Source organism: Rhineura floridana, chromosome 3 (assembly GCF_030035675.1).
Source record: "Rhineura floridana isolate rRhiFlo1 chromosome 3, rRhiFlo1.hap2, whole genome shotgun sequence".
Classification (NCBI taxonomy): domain Eukaryota; kingdom Metazoa; phylum Chordata; class Lepidosauria; order Squamata; family Rhineuridae; genus Rhineura; species Rhineura floridana.
This window is the reverse complement of record NC_084482.1, coordinates 98,723,725-98,743,209: the sequence shown is the minus strand read 5'-3', so window position 1 is coordinate 98,743,209 and position 19,485 is coordinate 98,723,725. Positions and strand designations below refer to the sequence as shown.

Genomic DNA, 19,485 nt, shown 5'->3' with positions numbered 1-19,485 from the left:
CTGAGGTCTCCCAGCAGGGAAGTGTCATCACTCCATGGCTTTCCACGTGTGCTGCGGTGTTTTTTGCAGCACAACACAGGCATGCCTTCAAGTGCCGCAGTAGAACGCCTGTTCAGTACTGGTGGCAACGTAATGACTGTAAAAAGACATTCCTTGTCTGACATGCTCTTTGAGCATCTTGTTCTTTTGAGACATAACAGAAACATATTATAAAAGCATTTCAAGTGTAAAATTTGATTTCAAGAGTTGGGGTATCTTCATTGCTTGGGGGGATGTGAGATTCTGTTATGCCATTATGTTAATCTTATGGATAATTTTTTTTATTCTACTACCCCCTGTGTGTGTGTGTGTTTATTTTTAATATTGTTTTAGGCTTCTTAGATGTGCAGCAGCCAAGGCCAGCACCTTGTAGGAGTTTTTTTAAAAAAGTAACTGAAATGTAATTGTAGTGATTACTTTTGAGGAAAAGTAAAGCAACCAGTTACTTTCAGAGCAATTGTAATTGTAACGGTAATTACTACTTTTTTTGGGCCAAGCAATTGTAACTGTAATTTATTAATTTTTAAAAGTAATCTTCCAAGCTCTGCTCCTTCCCTCCATTCGTCCCCCCTTCCCCTCAGCCACCATGTCCTTTTGTGACATCACAGGCAGTCCGTTGCCAACAATCACAGCACAACCTCCCTCAGCCTGACAATGGTAAGGACACCTCAGCGGTGATTTATTCATTTATTATTAACATATTTGTAGCCTCATGTATACTTATGGCTTCATGTATACTGATACCAGGGAGAGGCACACCATAACACTTTGGGATTTGATCTCCCACTATCTGTTTTTGAATAAAACAAAGGACTCCACAGGAGATGAATGCAAAAAACCATTTTATTTAGAAACAAAAACTGGCTTCTTTAAGCCTTGCAGTCCTCCTTGTTGCTTTCACAGGTGGTCTCTTCCAAAACCTCGCCAGCTTCAGAGACATCCCTGGAAGGAAAAACCACAGACAATGAGGGGGATGGCTACCATCCAACAGCCTCACCCAGGCACCTCCACCAGCGTCCGCCTGGCAACTTCATCCGCTAGCTTCCACCTGCCAACATTCACGGGTTTCATCTATTCATGAATATCCACCGGTTTGTCACATTCACACACTTACACCCCACCTCGACCGCATCCGAAACTCCACTCACACATACACATACGGCCAGCCAACATCCTTGAAGAACGCCAGTGGCAACATCCGCCTCTGTCTCGCCCCCCCATCCATTCACATTCGTGTCCTGGCTTCAACCCACAAATATCCACCTTCCGCTAGGTCCATCACTAGACATCAGCCACCTTCAGATGTGAGTATCAGCCACCTTCAAGCCGCGATCCCACTCAGCAAGTAAACTTGCCTCATTATCGCTTCATGATGGCATCCCGCAGCCAGATGATCACCTCCTTGCATTCGCCAATTCGCCTCCTCCAAGTGAAAGAAGACCAGGCAATGCTTTTGCCTCAGTCCACTGGCTTTCTACTTGGCCCACCTTTATATCCACTCAGCGGCCATGTGCTTTTGTGATGTCACAGGCAGTCCACAGCCCATGGCAACAGCTGGGAAGGCCTCATCATCATAATCTCTTCACACAGCTCACAATTGTGGGTGTAACTCAGTTATTATTTATTTGATTGCTCTTTTAATATTAAAAAGTTTTATAGCCCACCCTTAATCTGTACTCATACTGTGCTGGGGACGATTGCTCAGCCCAAGGATGGCCTTCCCTTGCGGGCAACATTCCTGCGACTACGTGCCAGAGGGGGGCAGGGCCAGAGGCAAAAAGTAGGCATGGCCAAATGCAAGTGTGGGTGGAGCAACAGCCGTGACCTGTCTTTGTACATTCAGCTCCATTCCAGCCATGCAAAAATCAAAGGTTTCTGCACTTTCCCATCTCTCCAGTCCACTTAAGCAACAGGATTCATCACAGTTCAAGGACACAAAAGCACTTGAGGAGGGTATGGAGCTGGGCCTGTGATGGGCATGGCCTGTGAATATTCCTGAGGGCTGGGCAGAATGTGTTGGAGGGCTGCTGAGATTCCCCACATCTGTCATAACATACAGTTTGAGATAAAGGTTATATTTATATATTTTATATAAATATATGAATATTCATGACTTTATTTTAACGAAAACAGTCTCTATGGTGCCAGCAGATTAATATTCTTTTAAGGAATTAAGCATTGCTGAAAAGGATTAAGGAAGCAAAGTCTGTAGTTTGCTTCCACTAGACCAGGTTCAAGGTTCCTCTGTTGATATACAAAGCCCTGAACAGCTTGGATCCAGCATCATTTATGGACTGCCTGAGCCCTTCTATCCCAACTCCATCGCGGAGTTCCTCCGGAGGAGCTCTGTTAGTTGTCCTCCATGTTACAAAGGCCCAACTGGCCTCCATTAGAAGTTGGGCATTTAGTGGTGCCGGTCCCATTCTGTAGACCCACAGGGCCTTGGTTTTCCCTACAATCTCAGCAAGTAGGGGCAAGTGGTTCTGCTGTTTCCTGATTTAGAGTTGTGTGCGATGACCCTGCGATACTCCGCTCTCATCACCTTGGTCTTGTTCCTGCACTCCATGGCTGTCCGGAAGTGCTCTCTGCTTGTCATCTGCTTTGCGATGTTCTCAAAGGTGTTGATGTTGCGGTGGCTACTTCTGAGTAGTCCTTGCACCTTTGATTCCCCCCAAATGTCCAACAAATCCAAGACCTCACTGGAATGCCAGCTGGGACCTCTGGCTCCACTGACCCATTCCTGGCCCACAACCTGAGAAGTGACAAGTCCTTGTGGTTCTATCCTCTGTCCCTCTCCTTTCCTTTCTCTGCACTATGGTTTGATGCTATTAACAACGGGTGGGAGCCCCACTCCCTCCCTGTCTCCGGAAAGTCCTGTTTTGGATTCCAATGGATTTCTGAATGCTTTGGGGGATTTTCTGACTGACATTGCTGGTGGTCCAGTTGAGGCTCTTGTCTTATGGTGGAGTGGTCCTGACATGCCCTCACTGTCACTGTGGAGCACGTAGATTGCCTTGGTACTGTAGTGACCTGACCTCCATGTGATGAAGTGGGAGCGTTGGCAGGTAGTGCTAATCTCGGTCCAAACCTGACCACACATGGCTGAACTTGTGCCTACCATGTGGCAGTGGTGAGGAAAGCTTGTGTTGCATCAATCTTGTGTTGCACCAGTGGAGTGCACCTTATGTCTGTGTCTGATTTTGAAAATAAAGCCTGGTTCTTTAGTAGACAACTCTTTAGGGCAGTCTGCTGCTCCTCATTTAGATGCACTGAACTGCACTGATACAATCCAGCTAGAAACTCAGGCAGCTCCTCTCTGATGCAGTCACCCTCCCGACTGGGCTCTGTGGCCACCCCTAACAACTGAACAGGTTGACATTTTGCTACCATGAGGCCTTTCCTCAACATCCAGGGCTCATTAGAAGCATTCAGGAGCCTTACTGGCACCCTGGGTTGCCCCAAATCCACAAGAGCTTTCACTGCCAAGATCCCCTCTAATTCCTGACTGTCTGGACACATTTCTACCAGACCCCAGGGCCCTGCCAGAGGGGAGCACTCTGAGCTTTCAGCCATAATAATGGTCTCTGCCCTGGGGGGTAGGATAATACTCTCTCCACACAACGGGTGCCTGCAAAGGGCTGGTTGACTTTGGGCCACATCTTTGAGAGGCACCTCAAAACAGCATACCAGCTGGGTACCTCACACAGTGTCAATAACGCAACCATTGGCCATCATCAGATCCAGGCCAATTATAAACTGGTCCACAATGTCTGCCTCCCAGATCCCATGTTGCAAATGGACTGGGCCAATCTTTATGCTCACACTTCCCCATTTCCTCACAGGGGCTGAGATTCCATTTACCATCTCCATCTGAGACCAAGTGGCTCCCTCAACCTGAGCCCTTTTCTTTCTCCGCATGCCTACCATATCAGTCGAAGAACAGTAATATTTGATCCCATTCCTAGTATCCCTGTGCATTTTACAACACCAACTTCACAATCAATTGCCAAACTGCTATTATTATATTTCAGTTGCCCAGATTTAGGCACACACTGTGGGGCCTCCCTCCAAGTTTTGCCCCTTCAGCTTGGTGGCACCCCATTTCCCTGTTCATTGTCTTTTGGCACTTGTGAACCTCTGTCCTGGCTTCCTGTTGCAAGATAACAGTTCTCCTTTTTGTGGCCAATTTTGTCACAGTGCCAGCATCAAAGTGGCACTTTGCCCCTAAACACGTTGCCATTACCAATTGCCCTAGGTTTTTCAACCAAATCTAGGAACTCTTCTAACCTATTTAAAACATTAGCTGCCCGGTCAGATGGTTCCACTTCCTCATTCAATTTAGAAAAGGACGCACACTTACCCACAAAGGTCTTTCTCATGAGGGGCTGCCTCCCACTCGGGCTGGTATCTTCATAGAATGCTTCTGTCTCGGTGGCAACTTCTACTGCTTCTCGCAAGGTCTTTGGAGGCCGCTCCATGATCTTCATGCGGAAGTCTGCATCACTCCGTCCATCGAGGAACCGGTCCTTTGCCAGTGTCTCCTGCATCTCCTCACTGGCATCCCGGTACGCTATTCCCACCAGGCATCTCAACTCCTCAGCAAACTTGGGAAGGGCCTCTTCTTTCCTCCTCCTGTGACTCCTTATCTGGGTCCTGGCTAACTCAGATTGGTGCACAGCCCCAAACCGTAGGTCCAAGGCTTTCACCAAGTCTGGGTAACTCTGCCTTTTCTCAGATGGGAGATTCTGCAAGACCACCAGAGCTGGCTCGCTAAGGTTGGCTGTGAGGAATCCTCATTCATCCCAGCCATTTATTTGGGAGATTATCTCAAACTGGGAGAGAGAGGCTTCCCAGGAGATTTTTCAGTCATAGAGAGTGGGCTTCTGGACCACACCAACTGTGGAGATCAGCCCCCTCTTTCAAGGCCCTTACGTGGAGCACATGGGGTAGAAAAGTCTATGAGGGGAAACTCCTTACCCCCGGTTGCTGACTGCTGGTCTCTCACCCAGCCACTCATTCCCAAGGTGGGCTGGTACTCTTGCTTCACCTCCTGCAGTTGCCTCTCCAGTTCCCGCAACTCTTTCTGGAGCTTTTAATTTTAATCTCTGTTGGCCAGTTCCAAGTTGGCTAATGTTTTTTGGGTTTTGGGACTCAAACACCCTAGAGTCCAGGCTAGGCAGTCTCATCAACTTTCTTCTGGAAGCCACGCATCTGGCCTCCATTTGTTGTTGGTCCTCCTAGCACTCTTGTTGCCTTTGCTGCTGAGCCTCCTGGCAATCTTTCTCAGGCCACTATGCTTGCTGCTGGAGCATCCATTTTGTCTGTTCCAGGAGGATTGCTGTTTCTCCCTCCATTTTGACTCAGGCACACCTTGCTCCCAATGCAGGAAACTCAGTCCCACTTCCGACATCAGTGTTGCATGTCACCCCAGTCTCCAAGTGGTGAGAGATCTCTGGAGGTCCCTGCACTTACCCAGAGTTTAGTTTCCTTGGAAGAAGGTCAGCAGAGTCTGTGGTGTCTTTATGAAATATGGTTTGTTTATTTACACACATTGCAACCTGAGCTTAGGATGGAGGGGTTCAAAGCATCAACAGTCCAATATCTTGCTTTTCCATCAGGCTTCTGGATGCACCCTAAAGCCATGGTGCGGACAGCTAGTCTCTCTGCCTGCCTCCAGTCCCCAGCATCCCCTTAGACTCAACTAAAAACTCAAGCCTCTCTTTTGGCCCAGGAGAGGGAGGGCTTTCCTGAAGAGTTTCAATAAGAATAGGATCTCCCTGGCCCATTTGCCAGTTAATGGCCACTTGATAGACCATTAACTCACCTGGCCACTCTATTAGACTAACAAAGGGGACTCATCTGGCCAGCAAAGTGGCTTTCTCACCTCCAGGTGCAGGGTTCCAAATCAGAGACTGGAAAGGGACTCATAGAAATCATCCATCTCAACCCCAAACCCATCACAATAGTTTTCTAGGTTAGATTTTCTGTAGAAACAGTAGTAACACAGGAAAGAAGCAAAGTAAGAACACCACCAAACAAACCAAAATGTAATTCTTCATCTTTGGAGATGGCAGGTGTTGCCACCACTCACCATGTGCTCAGAGGCACATGTTACCCAATTATTCGAAGCTACACAGGAAGTGGATTGGGCTGTGAAACAGGGCTGTGGAGTCGGAGTCGTGGAGTCGGAAGCAATTTTGGGTGGAGTCGGATACGGAGTCGGAGTTGGTAGAAATGTACTGACTCCAACTTCAAAATAAATTTTGATTGACATTTTTAAAAAATATAAATTCAAGATGTCAAAGAAGCTTCTCATGAAGTCAGCTGTAGTTGAGCATTTCACCATAACTCAAGATGGAAAACATTTTGTGTGTCAGTGTATGACACAAGACCCAGATGAAGACAAATGCTGTGATGCCAAGATCAGCGCATATTCATGCTCCTACAACAGCTTCCAATTTAAAAAGACATTTACAGTCCTTTCCAGGGCTGTGGAGTTGGAAGCAATTTTTGGTGGAGTCAGACAGTAGAAAACTAGAGGAGTCGAAGTTGGATTCAAAGGTTTGGCATACCGACTCCACAGCCCTGCTGTGAAAGACTAACCCAAATTGTATTTACATTTTTACGAATTTTTGGTGGAGTCAGACAGTAGAAAACTAGAGGAGTCGAAGTTGGATTCAAAGGTTTGGCATACCGACTCCACAGCCCTGCTGTGAAAGACTAACCCAAATTGTATTTACATTTTTACGAATTTGTAGGGCAGTCCAATATCTCAGAGAGGTCAGGTCTCCTGCTCCCCTGGTGCATTCACTATAACTGCCCAATTTCTCTGCTTTTTAAAATGTAACAGACATATCTGTTGGCTATAGGTATGTTCTTAAACCACAAGGGTTTTTTTTGCCTATTAGTGAATTATTCTTCAGAGAGTCTCTCCTCTACAGACATAAGGAAGATGCTAACAAAGAACACCCTATCCATTTCATGATTGACTTCCACCCAGCATCTTCCAACTTTCACTTGGCTATTCAGGAGAGCTACCCACTGATAGCTGATTCAGAACACCTTGAAGAAGTCACCAGCAAGCCTCCTTTCATTAACTTAGAGCAACTTCCAAATTTGTTAATGTTATTGGTGAGAACTGAAATAAAACCACCAATTAACAATCCGTTAACTAGTCACTTCACATCACATATTTCAAGCACATTTAAAGCACACGGCTCCCCCCAAAGAATCATGGCAACTGTTGTTTACCCCTTACAGAACTACTATTCCCAGTACCCTTAACAAACTATAAATTACCCTTAAATGGCCGAGGATGGATGGTAGATGTACCTATTTAATTGTTAGCAAGTGGTTTAATGATTGTTCTTGGACAGAGCCATTTGGTAAAGGCAACTTTATTCTTATTCCCCAAGGTAACAGTAAGTAAAAAGGTCTGTGTGTGAGAAAGAGATAGAGCTGAGCTGGAGGGCAGAATGCACTTTGGGGCAGAGATCACAGCCCATCTAAGACCTTTTGCTGCATGCGGTGGAAAAGATAGAGCCTCCCTCCACTTTTTCTTGATAACATACAGAAACTATCTAGATTGGCAGCTGGGTCTTATTTTGACCCTGGTGATAGGACAGTGTACTTCAGAGAGCAGCATGTTAGTTTAGAGGCATTGGCAGCCTATCTTTCTCCATCATGTTGCCACCTCTCCCCCAATCCCCAACACCTGCTGCCTGAGGCAGCTACCTCAATTTGCCTAATGACAGAGCCAGCCCAAGTGGATTACTACTCTCTGGAGATTTCCAGCCACATTCACACTGTACATTTATTCCACTATTATTCCACTTTAAACAGTCATGGCTTCCCCAAAGGAATCCTGGGAAGTATAGTTTGTGAAGAGTGCTTGAGAGTTGTCAGGAGACCCCTAATTGTCCTCACAGAGCTACAGTTCCCTGAGTGGTTTAACAATCATTCCCTCTTCTCAGAAAACTCTGGAAATTGGAGGTCTGTGAGGGGAATAGGGGTCTTCTAACAACTCTCAGCACCCCTCACAAAAAACACTTCCCAGGATTCTTTGGGGGAAACCATGATTGCTTAAAGTGGCATAATAGTGTATGAATGTAGCCCTGACGTGAGGCACTGGGCAGGAGTGGAGATGCTGCTTGTTTCTACTTGTGAGCTACTTGTATATTTGCAGAGAAATTATGTTTTACAGGAACAGCCTAAATAGCCAGTGTCCTCCTCTCCCACCCCTTCTCCCTCCAAAGGAAGTAGTGCTGCACCTGACACGTCTCGTTGTTCAAGGAAGTGGGGTGCATATAACAGTTAACATCTTAGCCTTCCTTTGAGGCTTTGCCTCCATTTTCTTTCTTTTTTAACTCATTTGTGTTCTGGTGCTGCTCTCCCCCTTCCCCCTTTCACCATAGTGGTTGGAGAATTATCCTATGTTGCTGTAAAAAAGGTAATTAAAACACTGTTTTACCATGAATCAATATTTGCCCTACAAGCCCTTTAAGACAAAGAATTGAAGACCCTGGATGTGTAACATCAGCTAGATTACATGGGGTGGAAAGTCAAAGCAAATTCTTAAAATGCCAGTGATTCTTATACATCTCTTCCACTCACACAATCATAACAATTTCCTGTCCCTTGCATTAGCAATTTTTGTTCCATCATTTATCACTCGGTGATAAAATCTGTTCTCTCCCCTTTCCTGAAGTGGCATGACTGCCCCATAATCTTTTTCTTGATAACACCAACATCTATTCGTATAAAAAGGAGAGAGCATCACAAGTGCCTTCCCCAAATTTCCCATTTCTGGTAGAAATGCTATGCTGCGTAATGTTTATGCAAATTTATTTCAGTTTTTGTATTTTACTTTAGATATAAAAAAGAAATACTGGCATAAGATAAATCCATGCTTATTTAAGTTCATTTCTTTCTTTTAAAATTTTATATGTTACTATTTTTGGCTCAACAGTTTTTGGCTCAAAACAGTTTACAATAAACCTGGCATACGAACACACACAATTAAGTCAAACTACAGGCCTGTATATAAGGATAAAGGGAAAAAAGCAGAGATGAATAATTTTATTTACTGGAGACTGTGCATTGAATATTGTAAAAATAATTTATCCAAATATGAAATGTTGTTTCTCATTGTTTCAAACCTGGTAGTATGTTAGCACGAAAGGTGATCAATGCAAGTTACCTTTTTTTATTTTTTCAAGCTTTTATGAAAGAATTGCTGATTATACCATAAATTGCTTATTCAGACTAAGAGTTTGAACAAGAAAAATAACTGACTGAACTTTTTTTTTTTAGTCAACAACACAGTAAAAGCGTAAGGCACCAACGTCTAATTGCAAAAGCATCTAAAACAAGCAGAAGCTGCACTATCAAAACATTTATAATCGATATGGTTTCCAGCTCCCCCCCCAAAAAAAAGCCGCTGAGAACCAAAATGATTTTACCACCTTTCTAAAAACTATGAGGAAGTAGGCTTGGCAGGTCATCTTAGGCATAGTGAACTTCAGAGAGTGAATGCCAAAACTAAAAAGGCCTTGTATGCTCCTTGTCCTCACCAACTTTTTCGCCAAAGCCTGGGGCACTCGTGCCTGATGATCAGAGACAATGAAGAATTCTGCTATTTTTTGGATTGAGTGCAGATTCAGATGTAATTCAATCTTTTGTGCTGTGCAAGATCCAGAAGCCAACAGTGCGGCCACTAGCAGTTTGCATTGAAACTATTAAAAAAAAATACTAGCAAACCTTACAATATCCCTGACAAATTGAGGCCATTTATAATGAAAGCATTTTATGAATGTTAATTTCTATGCTTTACTAATACAATAAATGAAGTAGCATTTTCCTGACAAATCCTGGAGCAAAAAGTCTGAGCATGCAGAGCTAAGGAGTGGGGTGGGGAATGGAAGAAAAAAAGGAAAAGAAATGCATCCAGCATTATTACTTTTTGGTTCGTTCCTTTTTAAAAAAAGAAATAACTGCTTTACCCATAATATCCAGTGGTTCGTAAACAGAGTAGCTCCTTTGATACTCGGCAGAAATATGCATTCAACCATGGTTCATCACTGAATTCAGTTTCAGCATCATATAACAGCAAAATACTAAAATTCTGTTCAAGCCTCATTTACTTGCAAGGGGAACCCCCCCCCGTCCTGTCCTTTCACCATTCATGTATGAGGCAGAAAACAATCCTGAGGGTAAATGGCTACTTGATAGGCAATTACCCAGCTCATTAACTTGGGGATAAAAACTATCAGGAAACTATGGAGATAACATCAACAGTACTGTAAATAACATCAAGGACCATATTATACCAGTTACAGGAGGCAAAATCAATTATGTATTTTTTTGGTAACTATCTCCTCTGACTACCACTCACCATGAAAACCCTATTCATAGCGTTGCAATAAGTCGGAATCAACTTGAAGGCAGTCCATTTCATTTCATAGCAAACTGAGATGAAAGAAACCTAATTTAATAAAATATGAACTGCTCCAGCCTGGGATGTAGTAATGACCTGATAGACCACAAGCGGCACAAAATACCACAGCAAATCACATCCCTACTGATGACCCAAGTGTACAGGAGAGGACCAGTATAAGAATGTGTTCCCCATGATACCTTGACCCAACAGTTTATGGCTTAAAAAGCCAGATCCATTTTCATCCAACTTCCGACCAAGGTCCTGGCAGATGACCTACACAGTGTCAGATTCAGGGGGATCTTTCTGTGACCTTCAGTGCCATCAGCCATTGTATCCTTCTGGGATGTCTGCTGAGATTAGGGGATGGAGGCACTCCTTCAGTAATTCCCCTCCTACCTTGCTGGGAGTTCCAGAAGGTGTTACTGGGGGACTGTTGTTCATCACATGTACAACTCACACATGGTGTCCCTCAGGTTTTACACCCATTTCCCAGCATGCAACTGTTGAGAGAGGTTGTTTGGAGTGGATTGTCAGCAATATGCAACTGACATCCCAGCTCTGTTTATCTTTTTTCATCTGAACCAGGTACTGTAGCTTTTTTGCTGGGTGTCTGTCTAAGATTGAAGGTGAAATGGATAGTGAATAAAATGGAACTCAGCCCAGGCAAGACAGAGTTACTCATGGTGGGCAGCCCTAATTTAAATGAGTGATGGACAGGGCTAGTTTGGGTTCATAGCTTCAGAGAACTCCTGAGTGTCAGCTTCCTCCTGGATGGCCAAAGTAAAGCTGTGGCCAGAAGCATGTTTTATCAACATCATCTGATTTGCTAGCTACATTCCTTCCTTGGAAAAGAATCTAAACACTTGTAATCTCAACCTGACTTTTGTACGTGCTTTACATGGGACCAGCGCTGAAGGGTGAGAGGCAGAATTTTTTAAAAAAATTTAGTATTATTATTTATTTTAATATCTGATGTTGGTTGTAAAGAGCATGCAACACTGATCCTACCTGGGTTTCATTGGTTGCTGATTTATTTCTGTCCTAAATGAAAGGTGCTGGTGTTTACCTTTAAAGTTATGTACAGTGCGGACCTAGGATTCTTGAAGGAGCGCCTTACTTATATCCTCATTCCTTGAGAATTAGAGATCAAAACCTCTTGGCAGTCCCATCTATCATCTGTCAGGCTGGAGGACTGATAATCTGTTACCACCAAGCATTCAGTTGCCAAGTTCAATGTGACAGATCACAGAGCACATGTGTTGCATGCAAAAGGTCCCAGATTCAATACACAACAGGTAAGACAAGGAAGTATTTCTGTTTGAAACCCTGAAGAACCACTGCTGGTCAATATAAACCATATTGTGATCCTGGCTTTTTTTTTTAACTGAATAGCTGGAATTATTGGCCAAACTGGGGCATTCACTCACTGGGGTATGAAAATTGTTAGAATATTTCCACAATATGGAAAAGGCTGAAATTTGGTAGGCACCCTGAATACCATCCAGTGCAAATAACTGAATACTTGTATGCATCTTGCTTAAATTAAATTCAGCTTGCAAATTCTACTTCATAAACGTGGTCCAGCAGAGGGCAAGAATGAGGGGTATGGAAGTTCATGCCTATAAATCCAGTTTCTCATATTGGCGAGGGGAGGGTGTAGCTTTTCTTGTAGAATGCTAATCTGTACTTGCATGTACTTTCAGTTGAGATATGAAATAACACCTCTGCACATCTACAGTATAAATAAGCTTTATAAATTCTACACATAAATTATTGTTGCTGTTGTTATTATTCAGTTTTATCCCACCCTTCCTCCTGAAGGAGCTTACTGCTTCATCTGTCTGGAAAGCCTATACCAGTGTTTCCAAACTTGTTTCCCAGAGACTACATGAACATGATTTTTTCATTCTCTGATTTTTCTGCCTGTAGTAGAAAATGTAATGCACTGTGCTAGGTGCTGTATGATTTTTAATTGTATTTTTATGGCTGCTTTTATTTCTCATATATTGCATTGAATTCAAATTGCAATACAAGAAATAAAACAATAAAAATACAATTAAAATCAATATTAAAACGCAATGGATGTACCTTTTTTGTCTTTAAACACAAATCCACAGACATGCTGCAGACCACAAGAATGAAGCCCATGGATCACTGGTGGTCCACTACCACAGTTTCAGAACCTCTAGCCCAGAGCTTGGAAAAGTTACTTTTTTGAACTACAGCTCCCATCAGCCCCAGCCAGCATGGCCACTGGATTGGGCTGATGGTAGTTGTAGTTCAAAAAAGTAACTTTTCCAAGCTCTGCTCTAGCCTATACCAAATGCACGTGCCAATGAAATCCAATTTAGTATCACACCCAATTTGGAAGTAAAAGGGACCTGACTGTTCCCAAATACCAGTTGATCTTTTCCAGGGCTAAGTTTGTTTCCCTTCTACTGTACCTGATAGCCTTTTTTTAGTACAGTACTCCATATTACAAATTACTCTGCTCTTGCAGGGATGGACCAACAGAGATGAGCAAAATTTGCTATTTCCTCCCATCCTATTAACATACCCAGGAAGGACTTTTGAACGGTATTTGGCCTACTTACTGGCTAACATGAACAAATAATAACAGAAACAGCTGCTAGGTTTCTCTTTTCTGCTGCAAAGACCTGTAAAGAGATTTGATTTGATTCAATTTAATAGCAACCTGGTATGTTCCTGTCCTTAGATTATATAAGTATCATATATTTTAACTTGGTGTATATGTCAGAAATTGTATGATTTTGGTATTTTAATTTGCTCACATCAGGTCTGTGACCGTATAACAACGTGCATATTGTATTGTAATTCATTAACTAATTGTGCCTAGGGGTACATCTTAATCTAAATTAAAAATAAATAATCTAAAGGTAGACTTTTCTTTAAAACTTATACTTTAAAGAGACAATAAATCATTTTATTAGATAAATGTAGTTCTTAGACAAAATCCTTCCATATTTTGTAATTCTGAGTCACACCAGACTTTTTCTTTTCATTCAGACATTAATTCGTCACTTTCAGAATAAAATCTGTACTACTGAGATTTGCCATCTGTTTGCATCTGAAGTATAATATCACTATAAACAGAAATTACTATTGATCATTTGTCCACAGCTCTATGCAGCTAGCCAAAACTCTCCGCTTTCTTGCCAAAGCAAAACAGAAGAAGTACATGGTCAGACTGCTGCTCAATTTAGCCTAAAGAGTACCAGTAGCAGTTGACATAGGGAAAGAGCAAGCTGTCTGTGCTTTCCTTTGCCCTAGTAGGTCCTAAGTGGTCTATGAGACTGGCCAGAGGTCTATTGGTGTAACAGGATCTAGTTTGTGTCCATGTCTGCATGTCTACCCAGAAGTAAGCTCCATTGGGTTCAATGGGACTTACTCCCCATTGGATTGCAAGCTAAGTGTCTTACCAGTTTGCAATTTGTGTTGCTTTACCCAATGTAAGTGGATAATTGTACCTTGTCCACAACTGGATGCACGTCCTGGGAACAAAGGGTACACACTACATTCAAAAGGCAGGGATGCCCTACAACATTAAATATATTGTTTTAAAGGCCTCAAAACCGGATGAAAAGGGACAGTTACCAGAGATGTAAGAATGGATGGGATTTCATCAGGCTTTTAACTCACATAAAATGTAAGCAAAAAGCTCCTTCCTTACCTGACACATTTTTTTTGGTCCCATAGAATACACCCTGCAGAACTGAAAGTGTAAGAATAACCTTGGAACCTGATATAGAGCAGAATAATGCAGCATTGGTGAGTGATGTATTTAATATTTGTATAACATCCACTGTTTGCTATTGAAACAAATCTAAAGCCAAAAAAAGTTAGCTGAGAAAACTGAATTGTTGGGGGGGGAGGGAGGTTTAGATGAAAATGTTGGTACTTAAATATTCTTCTGTAATTTTGAAATGTCAGTTACTGCAACATATTTACAATGGCGGCAATAATTGCCATCAACCATTTTGTTTTGTTTTGAAATTAAATATTTGGGCATTTAAAATTTACAAGTGTTTCATAAAACATGCATCTGGACTTTGATCTGCCTTATCAAACTGCTGCTTTGATAAACAGTAAATTTAATTGTAACATTTTAATTTTTTTTTGCTACTGATGTATTATTGATTTGGATTCATTAGCAAGTGAAAGGTTAGTTGAATCTGGGCATTTTGTGCTATTTTTATTAAAGGATTTTCCCATATGCTTAGCAAAGCTTAATAACTAATATTTTTTTAGCTTGTTAATGTGACTATATTTATGAAATGTGTTTGATATATCTTATGTCTTTGTTGGATCTATATATAGCTTACTGTTCTTGTCAGCCACTTTGCGGCTAATTTGGAAAAGTGACATAAATAAACTTGATGTTGCTGCTGATTAAAACTTCCATCAGCAGAAAAAGATTTCATCAGTGCCACCATAAAATCTTTTAGCCCAGTGCAACATAGGCTGCAGACTGTTTTCTCTGGCTGCACACTGAAACAACTCTGCACACAGCTAGACACATCTCCCTTTCCCACTGCTGCTTAGGACCGGCCACAGCAAAGTGTTGGGCCAATCACTGCGTCTGCCTCAGCCTACAGCAAAGCATTTCCCTGGACACACCTGGAGTGACAAGAGTTGATGGCCGATCAGTTTGAAAGTCTGTATGAAGTTGACTTAAAAGGTAAAAAAGTGCTGGACCTGGTGGAGTTAGCCTAGCGTCGTGCATCCCTGCTTTCAGGAAAGGGAGGTGGAGACACTCTGGCCAAGAGAAAGAGAGAGTCCGTACACAAATACATTGGGAATTCAATATTATTATTTCTAGGCATCAACACGCTCAACACATTGTATCACTATATACAACATAAGGAATACACTTTGTACACAACACAACCACAAACCAGAATGTCAACTCTCTAAAAAGTTAGCAAAACAATAAATAGGGACAAATTGTACATCTGGTGTTACTCCCTTATATACAAAATTAATGGCATGGACCAATAAGCAATTGCTAAAAAATTAAATGATAAATACAGGGTAACTAGTTGCAAAGGCACTGGGCAAGACATTTTTCCTTCCTTCTCTTCTTGCAATCCAGGAACTGGTTAAGTCATTAAAAACCCCACAAAACCCATGCAACCAATTTATGATGGTGGAATGGAAACTGAAGAGAATGATAGGCTTTAGGGCAATTTTCCTGAATTAATATGATCGCTCTGCTAGGGAGGCATTTGTGTGTGAAAAAACAAGTAGGAGATGCATTGCATAAGTCAAGAAAAGACTGCAAAGCACTGGATTGTGGTGCTTTCTCCTTTGCGGTAGGCAGGAGCTAGATAATTATTCAATGGAGTGATAGTAGGGCCATGAAAGACAATGAATGAATGAAGCCAAAAAGGTAAAGATGCAGTTAAAAACTAGCAATGGAGAAGGTGGGGATGCATTGTGTTAAGCTGTAGGTGACTACAGCACTGGTCACGGTAGCACCACTATATATGGCACTCAGTTAAGTATACCCTGCCATGGCTAGTATAAACAGTGGAGATGGTGAATATGCAACACCACCGTTTCTTCTCTCCTAGCAAAAGCTCTGGAAGTTCCAAAGGTTAAGTCTAAACTGGAATGTCACTTTTGAAAAAAATTAAATAGATTTGCTTGGGTTTTAAGACTAAAAAAACTAGCCTAAGTCAGTTAGAAACTATATAAAATAGTGCTCGTAACTATGTCAAGATTATCTGACTTTTAAAAAGTGAAAAGGCAAGTTTGCTAGGATCCTCCTTAAAACTTATTTTGGGAGGTGGGGCACAAGTTTTAAAACTGGCTACCTCTCAACCAGCAGGGATTTTAAATCTCAAAAAACAAAGCTATTGAAGAAAAAAGATAAATTTGCAGCTAATTATTCCAGTAGTAATCAAAGGGCAATGAATGCACTGACATTCCTTTGGTTAATTAAGTATCACATTTCTTCAGCAGAAGCTGCAACAGAACGATAAAAACCAATCGATATTTTAGTGCAGAATCTGCATGCCCAATGTGTGTCATGTGACAACAGAATTGTGGAGTGAGCTGTGGGCTGTCAGGCACACAGACATTTGGGTGGAGGTTCCTCCCTTTGGCAATGACAAGTACAACTGTGTCATAATTAGAAAAGGAACCACTGATCAACTCCTAATCCAGCAGAGTTAGGAAAATAATTTGTATGAAAAGAATCAAACCAATTCCAGTTCTTGTGCCTATATATCTGCCAATACTTCAGTGAAACCCAACAGTGGTACATATATAGATCTTTACTGACTTTAAGCTCTTGTAAATGTCACTATGCCTTGCGCATGTAATAGTGAAGGGGTCTTTTCACCCTTCAGAGTAGTTACTGAAAACTGAATATTCAGAGCAGTATCATAGTAAGATGAGCTTTACATATCAATTCATACTTCCGTCATCTAATTATAAACATGCACTGATCTCCTTTTTTTAGGACACTATTGTCAATTAAATTATTTGAGTAAGGGCTTTATGTACAACTACAAAAGTATCAGCTAATTGGGTGCAGATCTTCAATCCATATGTACAGTCCAAGTAGCACTGTGTTGGTGCTTGAACCAAACTATGAACATATACAGCTCTTCTTCCTGCATATTCATTTTTCTTCCTCTATCCAAGTACGTGCTCCATATTCATACTCAGTTTTACCTTCAGCTAACATTTAGCTAAATTTGTCATAATAGTCGGGGGCGGCAACATGGCCTACAGCAGTTTAGTACAATCAGTGAGTCTCAAGACTGTTCAATTGCAAATCCTGTTCTATCCAATTCTCTTTTCACAGCAACCATTTGTTTTTAAAATACAAGCCCTAGAGTTAGTGTCATGTTCAAATCAGACTTATTAAACACATACAGTAACATATCTCCATCAGTCATCACACAGTACACATGATACAAAAGCAATCATATTACAAATATTATGTGTGTGGAAGTGGCACCACTTCATAAATAATAAGAAAATGGATTTGGAAAATGAACTGGTGCCAACTAAATATGTGGAATGATGAACATGGAAGATCCCTTCTTTCCCTTAACTCAAAATGGGCTACTAAAGAGAGGGTTGCAATGCACCAAGCTGCTTACACTAGTGTACCTCCACTGCTGAAATGCCCTGTAACTCATTTCCTGGTTCAGTGGCAAAGGAGTAGTTCATGACATCCTTGGCAGAATTTACAGTTCCTCCACTGAAACACTGTGAAGGAAACCATATAAAGATTGTTTTTTAAAATCTCAGGCTCACTTATATTCCAAAAACCAGTCTGGCAAGATGATTTAGGGTCATGAATGCAAAAATAACCAAGCATGTTTTGTTTGGTAAAAGACACTGGTTTCAAAATGACTAATGAAAACCACCTCTAGAATAACATCACAGGATTTCATTTTTCAAGCCTCAAAAGCCATTCAACATGTCACAGTTGTCAAACAGCAACTGTTCTCACTGAAAGGCATATTGAACCAGTTTAAGAGGGCTAAAAATTAACAGTAAAAAGGGAGAGCGAGAAACAACACTTTTAACACCCACTCCAACTAGAGGTGGGGTCAAGTAGGGGAAGGAAGAGTAACTGGTGAGAGCACTGGGGGAAAGAGCCACAAGATGCAGGTCATCATTGGAGCTCAGTGAATCCACTACAGGCACGACCCTCAATTTCTACTTAGGACCAAAGAAGTCACATGCTTCTCTCTCTCCACTTCTAGGTAACAAATGAACTGGGCCCTAGGGCAATGCCCTGGGGTTTTGTCTGTATTCTTAAAAATAATTTTGTTGCTAGTTCTCTTTTCCTCACCCCACCATGCCCAAAAGTGCTCCTGCTATAGGTGACTGCTGATGTGCACATGCATTTTTCTAAACCAAAGGGACAAGCCATCCAGCAACTCTTCCTCTTGTAACCTCAAGGGGAGCTTTGTAAAATGAGTGGAAGTTGCACAGCAGTGCTTAGTGGATTGTTCCCATAATCAAGCACGGGCCATGTGAAGTAGAATGCAGGCTGCAATTTAAATCCAAAGGATACTTTATGCTTGCCCTCCAAACCAGGGCAAGCCCACCCCTCCTCCTGGTTTACAACAGTCCATCTTCGTACAGTAATACTGAGTAAAGCCTATGCATATACGAGCTGAAGAAATTGAAGTTATTTGTACTATTGTGGTAGAGGATACTTAAGACAGAAGGGCATTTAGAGTTTTCCATGAACCTGAAGCTGCCACTCCTAAAAAATATGAAGTCTGCAGCAATCACAAGTGGCAAATGGCAATGTACAAAGCAAAACAGGTAGATCAGAATGTGGAATTCTGGTTATCTATTCACAACAGGATTATTCTGATTAAAATTCAGCCACACACAAAATATTTTTCCAGTCACTATGTTTCATTTTAAATATACAAGATATCCCCAACAGCTTCACCTGCACAATGCCTGGAGCAGCATTAGTAACACTGACAAGTTTACACTTACCACCTATTTTAGAGTGAACATATTATTTTAATATAACAGATCAATAATGGCAAATCAAGGAAAACAAATTTATTTCTTGTTCACTTCAAGATGCAAACATAGGCCATTGTAGCTACTTCTCTGTCAATAAAACATCAAACTCTTCTGTGATCTCAAAAATCTGCATATTTTGGGCAAGCATTAAGCCACACACTAGCATTTATTCCAAACCCACCGCTGTCATAGTCTACTGAAGCAACGAATCAATCACAGTGCCTGATTTTGCAGAACGTTTTCTGTTTGGAGAGAGGAAAGAAAGTTGTATTAAGAGATAAATTAATACTTTTCAAATCAAAGCACACATAAACAAAAACTAGAAATCCAGCTCATTTCAGGAAGAAACTAAGGTGCCCTCTGTTTAGGTGTGGACATGGTCAGAATCAAAGCATTGAAAAAAAGGGACTTATACTCACAGGACATTTAAAAGATACTAATTTTGAATGGGTGTATTGTCTATGTTAGGCTAT

The 19,485-nt window shown here is 41.7% G+C and overlaps 1 protein-coding gene across 4 annotated transcripts in view; it reads right to left on the bottom strand.

The window, feature by feature from the left end:
- Positions 1 to 943: 943 nt before the first annotated feature.
- The window catches only part of KIF3A (kinesin family member 3A), a 46,219-nt gene continuing 27,677 nt past the window's right edge, over positions 944 to 19,485 (bottom strand). For 2 of the 4 annotated variants that reach the window (XM_061617054.1, XM_061617051.1), the window contains one exon: positions 18,766 to 19,254. In XM_061617054.1, coding sequence (XP_061473038.1) covers positions 19,206 to 19,254 — 49 coding nt within the window. In that variant the 3' untranslated portion in view covers positions 18,766 to 19,205. Of the gene's footprint in view, positions 982 to 13,106; positions 13,135 to 18,765; positions 19,255 to 19,485 lie in introns of those variants that run through there. The other 2 variants (XM_061617052.1, XM_061617053.1) reach the window with 2 other exon arrangements.